Here is an 11,585-nt window from a genome sequence, read left to right on the forward strand (position 1 = left end):
CGAGGCTTTAACAGCTGCCTCCTTTGCTGAGGTGGAAGCTCTCAACCCCATAAAACCCGAGGACAGATGACAAAAGCAAGGGAGTTGCGCCATATTCAAAGCGCCAGCTTCTCAGTAGCACAGAACGCCTGCGTTTTTGAAGAAGGTTCCTGTGCAGCTCAGCTGCCTTATGTCCAACTTTAGTACCTTGGTCTAGTAAAAGCTAGCCTGCATCTCAACCATGGGGGTCATACTTGGTTTCACTTATGGCACTTCAGCCCTAAGCCCCTTTCCATAGAGCCAGAACAAGCTGGCAGAGCTATGCAGATGGGAGGAAAGTACCCCTGCATTGGGGAGCTGAGGTTTGCAGAGAGTCATGTTTGTTTCTGCAAAAGCAAGTACCTAACTAGAGGTGTCATAACTCTCCAGTGGGTAACGTGGTGCTCCAGTGGGTAACGTGGGGTGGTGTTGAGAGCTTTACAATTTTGCTGGCTTTTTGCTGTGACAAGATCGCATTAACCTATCTTTTAAAATAGGTTTTAAAAGGAGCTGGGCACATTTTATATATTATATTATAAATTATGGTTTAAATTTCTGGAAGTACATTTCTTACACCTACCCAGTTGCTAACGTTGTGGCCATAGTAGCATCCTTTGCCATGCTGCTAACATACAAGTAATAAAACATAAAATGACTTGTTTCTAGAGTACAATATCTCAAGGACGCGCCTTCACACTGAGTCTATCTATGGCATCCCTCTATATACAGCTTAATTGTTTTTGAAGTGCTCTCATGCAAGTGCTTTCTGAACTTGGAAATGACATAACTTTTCATGGAGGTGGGAAGATCCAGTAAACGCAACTTAAGGCGTAAGGCAAGGGATGTGCTGGACAGCAACTAACTCCTGAGTTCAACCTATATAGAAGGGCAAGTACTACCTGAACAAGCTTGGCTAGTGCTTGTCTCCAGGGAAAAGGAGATACCAAACTGCTGCTTGACTTTTGAAATTAGACCTTTGTTGTATAGCAAATAAAGAACAGGAGTGTTTTACAATAAGGCACTTTCGGCCGGGAAACAAATTCATTACTGCAGTTAGATTTCGGTTTATTAGCTCATCTGTTCTTGCTCCTTGGAACGTAAGGCTTTAATATAATCCATGGTAGAATTAAAAACCAGTCACCTTTCGGCTAGGAAGAGCATTTTACCTTTTCAGAAGTTGGTATCAAATATATTTGATATCAGAAGAGATTTTCCCTGGACTGGACCAAGCACAGTTAGGAAGTCATAGGTGCCCTTAAGCTGATACCCATAACTAGCAAGGCTGCAGCCACTTTAAAAGGTTAACATCTGGTCCTTTAGAAGACTAAGGGGAGCAGAGGGCAAATGAAGTGACCAATCCTTTTTCAGCTGTAGGCATCTGCTTACGAATTTTTCATTTTCAAAAAGAAATCTGTTACTTTGGTGGCATTTAAATTGTCTCATAATTGTCTGACCAGGTATTACTATTAGAATGAGCCTTGATCAGCAAGGAGTCCAGTGTTCTATGAAAGGTCGATTAGTGCATGGGCTGCCAACCCAATGATGGCTAGAAAATTTATAGCATGCTACACTCAGAACACGGTGATCCAAGCACCTGTGAATCTTGTGTGGAGGAGCACTCTACAGCAGGGGTCCCCAAACTTACCCAGCTTTGGGCAGGTGCACGGCAGGGGAGCGCGCCCCCATACACGGGAGCGCATGCTATTTCCGGCGTACTTCCGGGTTGGAGGAGGGCCGGAAATAGCTTGTGTGCATGCGCACGGGCCTCCTCTGACCCGGAAGTGCGCCAGAAATGACGCATGCACACAAGCTCTTTCCGATGCTCCAGCCACCTGGAAGTGGGCAACCGCACCACGCTGTTAAGAGCAGGCAGCATGGGTTGCAGGAGGCCGTATAAAAGAGCCTCGCGGGCCACATCCGGCCCGCAGGCCTTAGTTTGGGGAAGCCTGTTCCACAGCAACCCAGGTCATGGCTTCAGCCATTTGCAGTCCATCTTTTCACAATCATGCCCATGCAGGTTATTTACCCATGTGCTTATAATGTTGAAAGGTGAGCAGCCATATAGTAGAGGCTCAAGCCATTGCATGCGATGCAGCACAGGTTACAGAGGGAAGAGAAACCACGGTAGATGCTCAGTCTGCTTGTCAGCTCCCTGTAATGAGAATCCAGTTGACGCAGCCGCATAAACGACTTATGCTGGAACCACCCAGCATCCTCTCCCAAGCCATAGCTTTGCTCAATCAGGTGCATTTCGGCCATAATATCTGAAGTCACTTGCCCAAACCACTGAGCATTTAGAGCAGCAACTATGACACAAATGAAGAAGACTGTAATCTGGAAAGGAAAGACAGTTATGCTATGAGCTATTTATTGTCGGGTAGCATCAGCTGGTATGTGGGGGGTTTTCATATCACATGTAGCTGCAATCGCTTTGCAGGAATAATATTTGGATTCATGGCTGGTACCTAGGCAGGTTCCTGTGGCCCCAGCAATGCATATCATCCTTAAAATAACCCAGTGGGTTGGCCCTGCCATTGCATTTTCAAATTAGGATTAATAGGGTATATTTCAGTGCAAGATGTTCCATTCCTGTGCCAAGTCACCAAACACTGCCCCTCCACCTACTGTCTGAATGCTACCCCCTACCAGCCGTGGTTACAGGAAACACAAAGAGGGCTCTGTTAGTAAGCGTGGGTGGCTTCTTGGTCTGACCACTTCTTCCTAAGGCAGGCATGCCATCACAAGCGAGGCCATGTAACAAAGCAGAATGGCGGACTAACGGATGCACGTGATATTTAAAAGAGGGAGCTCACTACCTGCATGGTTTCTTCCTCATTGAGAAGTTCGCTGGGGTGACACATGGCAAATATGGTCAGGTTGATGAAAGCACAAGCTGAGCCAATGTGGAAGTAATAAGGGAAGAGGCAACTCTGAATAAATCCAAATGTATGTTGTGAGAGATTGTTGCCCATCACAAAACCTGCAAGAACAAGTGGGGCGAACACAAAGGAACAAGGTTATTTAAATGATACAGATGCTAAAAATAATACCGTAGCTATTTTTTTAAAAAAACCATTGGATGCAAAATACAGTTTTGGATAATCTCTTCTAGCTTCAGACTGGCTTATTTCCATTTTTTATTAGGGTTTTCCACACTTGGTGGTTTTACCTTCACATCATCATCATCATCATTCAGCTGCTTGGTGTCTAGGAATATAGACTCGCCAATCCAGAAAGTACATATCCTTGCCGACCAGTGTTAATCCCTATTTGCCCAGCCTACATCTTGCTGCCAAGCTAAAGTAGCCCTTTTCCCCTTTCTAAATTCACTGCATATGCCAGTCCAGAGCAATCCCATTTCTCCCAATGTTGAATCCCTCCCTAAATAAATTAACTGTGATTAATTTGACCTTTAAGCATCTATGTGCAAAGAGTGGGGGTGTGGAATGGTCCCAACATACTGGCTATAAAAGTCACCCATATCTGCATTCCCCAGAAAGTTGAAAGGAAAACCAAATGGAGCACTTTCACTAAGGTCGGGGGATGAGCATCTGTGGACATGGTACTTCAAGAAGATAGTCGCTTGCAACTCCCTTGGCCAAACTTCAACTTGGGAGACTCTTGTTTTACCTGTTCAGACACACTGAGAGGCAAAAGAAAGTTATTTTAGCTTCAAAGTAGTCAGAAATGTCCTGTGCCCTCAAAATTAAAGTGTAATTGTCACATATGTGTTCTCTCACACCAGTATTCTTAGGGGTATATGTTTTGTATTGCTGCTGTGAAGGAGTTGAATTTAAATGGACCAGCTAATAGTGCTTAACGAAATTCTCAGCCAGTGCTCCCAAGAGAAAGCTACGGTATTCTGAGACATCTGCAAACAGTGGCACTTATAACCTCCCCTTTTGACTAGACTGATAAAAGGATGGCCAGGTCAGCTCACCATATGCCACCATAAAGCCAGGTGCAGGTTTTAAACGGCTTCGGGCAACATCTGGAACCATTGATGCCAATGAGCGTTTAACCACTGATTGCAGAGGGATGTGAGTTGCATTCTTAAAGACTTGGAACACAGACTTCTTCTTTATTCCTTTTCCCCCAGCATTTATTCCATGGTCTTTGGATTACAGTGGAGGGAAGCTTCTCTGTTACTTAAGGTAAATTCTGACCCCAGTCAATGCTGGGTAAAGTAGGTCTGGGATTAGCTCAAAGCAATTATTCCAGCCCACCAAAAATTAGGGCCACTTCCAGTGTCACAAATTTATGTTGTAGTCCGAAAACAGCTGGAGACCCAAGTTTGGGAAACCCTGCTAGAGGAAATGTTCCATGTGTGGTGGTTGCCATGTGAGGGGCACATCAATTATGGAGAAATTCTTTAAATGTCCAGAGTGCTTTAACAAAGTGGATGCAAAGGGCATAATGTAAATTTTGGTATGGGCCCAAACCATTAGAATGGTGTGGGCTAGCAGAAACGCAAAGTCATACATCATTTGTATCTAGAAAAACACAAGCAGGAATGAAAATAATTATTCAGTAATTGTCTATAGCAGGTCCCACAGCCATCCTCCAATCACCTACCAAAAATACACTTGCCGTTACAGACCCTCAGGTGGTGAATCAACTACAAATGTAGATTCCGACTGACAGTTGCTCATCAAAGCCAATTGCTATAACAAGAGAGTCCATACCTGAATTTATTTGAAATGGTTTTACATGGTTTTTATTGTATTGTGAAACTGTTTTGAGAGGCTTCATGGGAAGTGACTCCTAAAATGTTGTTATGGATTGCAGCAACATGCTCCTTATTCCAAGCTGTAAAACATTTTCAGCAGGGTAACACACATCCTGATCTGAACAGAATACTGCATAAAATATAGGAAGAGCAAACAAGGAGAGTAACAGGTTTTTTCCACTCCTTAAACTTCTAAGTACCTCAAGATGGGCAGTTTACTTTCATAGAAACACATAAGCTGACACTTGTCTTCCTCATCCCTTCACCCTGCAACACAAAAGGGAAACTCGGAGGCTAGTAAAAGACAAATACCGTTTTCCCCAAGGGATTCTCAGATAAATTGCAACTAGGAGTACAGTACATGAACAAGAACTCTGCATAAAGGAATCCCGCGATTATAAATTGCAGTCTTGATCCCCTTAGTAGGGTTAATACTGTCACGTCCCTTCAGTCTGAAATAATAATATCAGGTGCTGCAGCCGAGTAGGTGGCCAAAGACATTTCAAACGCGTTTTCAGCGACTAGCAAGCTGAAATATTAACTTCAAAACAAAACTTTCCTTACCACCGATGAATAACGTTGCACAAGTGCGTTTTTCAGTGTGTCACTCAGACTCCCCGCCGCCCAATGCTAGAATCTCAGAAACACAAACACTAGCAAAGCTGTCGGACAGATCCCAAAACAAGAAAAATGGCATCGTTACCATCAAAATAAGCAGGGTCGGAAAGGATACGATCAAGAGCTAGTCACAACACTCAAAAGCAGCGGGTCCACTACCACACATCCCACATCAAACGGTCCCCAAACGCGGCCAGATAATCTGCATAGAAAGCATTTCGCTGTGCAAACAGACGGAACTACATCCCGGAACTGGGAAGGAAAGCCCCCCCCCCCTTGCGGCAGGAATGCAGAGACTGGGCGATAGGGAAATCCTCGTGCTGCTAAAAAGGAGCCAGAAACGCAAGTGGAGGGGGGCGTGTCGCGATGTGCAAGTTTGCACAGGGGGACTTTTCTCTTTTGCAAGTGCTCTTTTACCTACGACTGGAGGAAACTTCAGCCCGTACCCCACCCCAGCAATCGTGTGGGAAAACGGGTGCCAGTCCGAGAGAGTGGCGGCCCCCTCGTGGCAGGCAGTTGCTCGGGCGGGGTCTTTGGGGCAGGCTGCTCAGCCAAGGGGGAAGGGGGCAGGACTGGTCGCCGCGGGGCTTGCAAAGATCACTCCAGATCCTCCTGCCCCCCCCCACCTATCTCCTTAGCTCGCCTGGGTGGAAGCGAACCCCCTTACCCGACTCCCTTCTGAGTTAAAGGTTTCCCACCTCGTTCATCCGGCGGATCTCCCCAGTTCTCCTTTTCCCACTCCGAGGCGGGGCCAGCGGTGGGTGGGAGTCTCGGCCTCTGGAGAGACGTCGCCTTTGCCCTAGTTTATTTTTCCTGAGCCCCCACCCCCCATCATCACCGAGGCTTTAACAGCTGCCTCCTTTGCTGAGGTGGAAGCTCTCAACCCCATAAAACCCGAGGACAGATGACAAAAGCAAGGGAGTTGCGCCATATTCAAAGCGCCAGCTTCTCAGTAGCACAGAACGCCTGCGTTTTTGAAGAAGGTTCCTGTGCAGCTCAGCTGCCTTATGTCCAACTTTAGTACCTTGGTCTAGTAAAAGCTAGCCTGCATCTCAACCATGGGGGTCATACTTGGTTTCACTTATGGCACTTCAGCCCTAAGCCCCTTTCCATAGAGCCAGAACAAGCTGGCAGAGCTATGCAGATGGGAGGAAAGTACCCCTGCATTGGGGAGCTGAGGTTTGCAGAGAGTCATGTTTGTTTCTGCAAAAGCAAGTACCTAACTAGAGGTGTCATAACTCTCCAGTGGGTAACGTGGTGCTCCAGTGGGTAACGTGGGGTGGTGTTGAGAGCTTTACAATTTTGCTGGCTTTTTGCTGTGACAAGATCGCATTAACCTATCTTTTAAAATAGGTTTTAAAAGGAGCTGGGCACATTTTATATATTATATTATAAATTATGGTTTAAATTTCTGGAAGTACATTTCTTACACCTACCCAGTTGCTAACGTTGTGGCCATAGTAGCATCCTTTGCCATGCTGCTAACATACAAGTAATAAAACATAAAATGACTTGTTTCTAGAGTACAATATCTCAAGGACGCGCCTTCACACTGAGTCTATCTATGGCATCCCTCTATATACAGCTTAATTGTTTTTGAAGTGCTCTCATGCAAGTGCTTTCTGAACTTGGAAATGACATAACTTTTCATGGAGGTGGGAAGATCCAGTAAACGCAACTTAAGGCGTAAGGCAAGGGATGTGCTGGACAGCAACTAACTCCTGAGTTCAACCTATATAGAAGGGCAAGTACTACCTGAACAAGCTTGGCTAGTGCTTGTCTCCAGGGAAAAGGAGATACCAAACTGCTGCTTGACTTTTGAAATTAGACCTTTGTTGTATAGCAAATAAAGAACAGGAGTGTTTTACAATAAGGCACTTTCGGCCGGGAAACAAATTCATTACTGCAGTTAGATTTCGGTTTATTAGCTCATCTGTTCTTGCTCCTTGGAACGTAAGGCTTTAATATAATCCATGGTAGAATTAAAAACCAGTCACCTTTCGGCTAGGAAGAGCATTTTACCTTTTCAGAAGTTGGTATCAAATATATTTGATATCAGAAGAGATTTTCCCTGGACTGGACCAAGCACAGTTAGGAAGTCATAGGTGCCCTTAAGCTGATACCCATAACTAGCAAGGCTGCAGCCACTTTAAAAGGTTAACATCTGGTCCTTTAGAAGACTAAGGGGAGCAGAGGGCAAATGAAGTGACCAATCCTTTTTCAGCTGTAGGCATCTGCTTACGAATTTTTCATTTTCAAAAAGAAATCTGTTACTTTGGTGGCATTTAAATTGTCTCATAATTGTCTGACCAGGTATTACTATTAGAATGAGCCTTGATCAGCAAGGAGTCCAGTGTTCTATGAAAGGTCGATTAGTGCATGGGCTGCCAACCCAATGATGGCTAGAAAATTTATAGCATGCTACACTCAGAACACGGTGATCCAAGCACCTGTGAATCTTGTGTGGAGGAGCACTCTACAGCAGGGGTCCCCAAACTTACCCAGCTTTGGGCAGGTGCACGGCAGGGGAGCGCGCCCCCATACACGGGAGCGCATGCTATTTCCGGCGTACTTCCGGGTTGGAGGAGGGCCGGAAATAGCTTGTGTGCATGCGCACGGGCCTCCTCTGACCCGGAAGTGCGCCAGAAATGACGCATGCACACAAGCTCTTTCCGATGCTCCAGCCACCTGGAAGTGGGCAACCGCACCACGCTGTTAAGAGCAGGCAGCATGGGTTGCAGGAGGCCGTATAAAAGAGCCTCGCGGGCCACATCCGGCCCGCAGGCCTTAGTTTGGGGAAGCCTGTTCCACAGCAACCCAGGTCATGGCTTCAGCCATTTGCAGTCCATCTTTTCACAATCATGCCCATGCAGGTTATTTACCCATGTGCTTATAATGTTGAAAGGTGAGCAGCCATATAGTAGAGGCTCAAGCCATTGCATGCGATGCAGCACAGGTTACAGAGGGAAGAGAAACCACGGTAGATGCTCAGTCTGCTTGTCAGCTCCCTGTAATGAGAATCCAGTTGACGCAGCCGCATAAACGACTTATGCTGGAACCACCCAGCATCCTCTCCCAAGCCATAGCTTTGCTCAATCAGGTGCATTTCGGCCATAATATCTGAAGTCACTTGCCCAAACCACTGAGCATTTAGAGCAGCAACTATGACACAAATGAAGAAGACTGTAATCTGGAAAGGAAAGACAGTTATGCTATGAGCTATTTATTGTCGGGTAGCATCAGCTGGTATGTGGGGGGTTTTCATATCACATGTAGCTGCAATCGCTTTGCAGGAATAATATTTGGATTCATGGCTGGTACCTAGGCAGGTTCCTGTGGCCCCAGCAATGCATATCATCCTTAAAATAACCCAGTGGGTTGGCCCTGCCATTGCATTTTCAAATTAGGATTAATAGGGTATATTTCAGTGCAAGATGTTCCATTCCTGTGCCAAGTCACCAAACACTGCCCCTCCACCTACTGTCTGAATGCTACCCCCTACCAGCCGTGGTTACAGGAAACACAAAGAGGGCTCTGTTAGTAAGCGTGGGTGGCTTCTTGGTCTGACCACTTCTTCCTAAGGCAGGCATGCCATCACAAGCGAGGCCATGTAACAAAGCAGAATGGCGGACTAACGGATGCACGTGATATTTAAAAGAGGGAGCTCACTACCTGCATGGTTTCTTCCTCATTGAGAAGTTCGCTGGGGTGACACATGGCAAATATGGTCAGGTTGATGAAAGCACAAGCTGAGCCAATGTGGAAGTAATAAGGGAAGAGGCAACTCTGAATAAATCCAAATGTATGTTGTGAGAGATTGTTGCCCATCACAAAACCTGCAAGAACAAGTGGGGCGAACACAAAGGAACAAGGTTATTTAAATGATACAGATGCTAAAAATAATACCGTAGCTATTTTTTTAAAAAAACCATTGGATGCAAAATACAGTTTTGGATAATCTCTTCTAGCTTCAGACTGGCTTATTTCCATTTTTTATTAGGGTTTTCCACACTTGGTGGTTTTACCTTCACATCATCATCATCATCATTCAGCTGCTTGGTGTCTAGGAATATAGACTCGCCAATCCAGAAAGTACATATCCTTGCCGACCAGTGTTAATCCCTATTTGCCCAGCCTACATCTTGCTGCCAAGCTAAAGTAGCCCTTTTCCCCTTTCTAAATTCACTGCATATGCCAGTCCAGAGCAATCCCATTTCTCCCAATGTTGAATCCCTCCCTAAATAAATTAACTGTGATTAATTTGACCTTTAAGCATCTATGTGCAAAGAGTGGGGGTGTGGAATGGTCCCAACATACTGGCTATAAAAGTCACCCATATCTGCATTCCCCAGAAAGTTGAAAGGAAAACCAAATGGAGCACTTTCACTAAGGTCGGGGGATCAGCATCTGTGGACATGGTACTTGAAGAAGATAGTCGCTTGCAACTCCCTTGGCCAAACTTCAACTTGGGAGACTCTTGCTTTACCTGTTCAGACACACTGGGAGGCAAAAGAAAGTTATTTTAGCTTCAAAGTAGTCAGAAATGTCCTGTCCCCTCAAAATTAAAGTGTAATTGTCACATGTGTTCTCTCTCACACCAGTATTCTTAGGGGTATGTGTTTTGTATTGCTGCTGTGAAGGAGTTGAATTTAAATGGACCAGCTAATAGTGCTTAACGAAATTCTCAGCCAGTGCTCCCAAGAGAAAGCGACGGTATTCTGAGACATCTGCAAACAGTGGCACTTATAACCTCCCCTTTTGACTAGACTGATAAAAAGATGGCCAGGTCAGCTCACCATATGCCACCATAAAGCCAGGTGCAGGTTTTAAAGGTTTCGGGCAACATCTGGAACCATTGATGCCAATGAGCGTTTAACCACTGATTGCAGAGGGATGTGAGTTGCATTCTTAAAGACTTGGAATACATACTACTACTTTATTCAATTTTTTCCAGCATTTATTCCATGGTCTTCAAATTACAGTGGAGGGAAGCTTCTCTGTTACTTAAGGTAAATTCTGACCCCAGTCAATGCTGGGTAAAGTAGGTCTGGGTTTAGCTCAAAGCAATTATTCCAGCCTACCAAAAATTAGGGCCACTTCCATTGTCACAAATTTATGTTGTAGTCCAAAAACAGCTGGAGACCCAAGTTTGGGAAACCCTGCTAGAGGAAATGTTCCATGTGTGGTGGTTGCCATGTGAGGGGCACATCAATTATGGAGAAATTCTTTAAATGTCCAGAGTGCTTTAACAAAGTGGATGCAAAGGGCATAATGTAAATTTTGGTATGGGCCAAAACCATTAGAATGGTGTGGGCTAGCAGAAACACAAAGTCATACATCATTTGTATCTAGAAAAACACAAGTAGGAATGAAAATAATTATTCAGTAATTGTCTATAGCAGGTCCCGCAGCCATCCTCCAATCACCTACCAAAAATACCCTTGCCGTTACAGACCCTCGGGTGGTGAATCAACTACAAATGTAGATTCTGACTGACAGTTGCTCATCATAGCCACTTGCTATAACAGGAGAGTCCATACCTGAATTTATTTGAAATGGTTTTACATGGTTTTTATTGTATTGTGAAACTGTTTTGAGAGGCTTCATGAGAAGTGACTCCTAAAATGTTGTTATGGATTGCAGCAACATGCTCCTCATTCCAAGCTGTAAAACATTTTCAGCAGGGTAACACACATCCTGATCTGAACAGAATACTGCATAAAATATAGGAAGAGCAAACTAGGAGAGTAACAGGTTTTTTCCATTCCTTAAACTTCTAAGTACCTCAAGATGGGCAGTTTACTTTCATAGAAACACATAAGCTGACACTTGTCTTCCTCATCCCTTCACCCTGCAACACAAAAGGGAAACTCGGAGGCTAGTAAAAGACAAATACCGTATTCCCCAAGGGATTCTCAGATAAATTGCAACTAGGAGTACATGAACAAGAACTCTGCAAAAAGGAATCCCGCGATTATAAATTGCAGTCTTGATCCCCTTAGTAGGGCAATACTGTCACGTCCCTTCAGACTGAAAGAACAATAGCAGGTGCTGCAGCCGAGTAGGTGGCCAAAGACATTTCAAACGCGTTTTCAGCGACTAGCAAGCTGAAATATTAACTTCAAAACAAAACTTTCCTTACCACCGATGAATAATGTTGCACAGGTGCGTTTTTCAGTGTGTCACTCAGACTCCCCGCCGCCCAATGCTAGAATCTCAG

The 11,585-nt window shown here is 44.9% G+C and overlaps 2 protein-coding genes across 2 annotated transcripts; both read right to left on the reverse strand.

Annotated features, from left to right (window-relative positions):
• Positions 1-1,066: 1,066 nt before the first annotated feature.
• Positions 1,067-5,694, reverse strand: LOC118088235 (transmembrane protein 205-like). Its single transcript, XM_088674020.1, has 5 exons — positions 5,312-5,694; positions 4,948-5,014; positions 3,480-3,661; positions 2,835-2,998; positions 1,067-2,352 (listed from the first exon to the last, which is right to left on the reverse strand). The coding sequence occupies exons 3-5, from the start codon at positions 3,577-3,579 to the stop codon at positions 2,053-2,055; spliced, it is 564 nt and encodes a 187-aa protein (XP_088530146.1). The 5' UTR covers positions 3,580-3,661; positions 4,948-5,014; positions 5,312-5,694; the 3' UTR covers positions 1,067-2,052.
• Positions 5,695-7,269: 1,575 nt separating this feature from the next.
• Positions 7,270-11,585, reverse strand: LOC132592437 (transmembrane protein 205-like). The gene is made up of 4 exons (XM_060276893.2): positions 11,150-11,585; positions 9,683-9,864; positions 9,038-9,201; positions 7,270-8,555 (listed from the first exon to the last, which is right to left on the reverse strand). Exons 1-4 carry the CDS (start codon positions 11,182-11,184, stop codon positions 8,256-8,258), a joined length of 681 nt encoding a protein of 226 aa, XP_060132876.2. The 5' UTR covers positions 11,185-11,585; the 3' UTR covers positions 7,270-8,255.

Source organism: Zootoca vivipara, chromosome 7, assembly GCF_965207765.1.
Source record: "Zootoca vivipara chromosome 7, rZooViv2.hap1.1, whole genome shotgun sequence".
Lineage (NCBI taxonomy): Eukaryota > Metazoa > Chordata > Lepidosauria > Squamata > Lacertidae > Zootoca > Zootoca vivipara.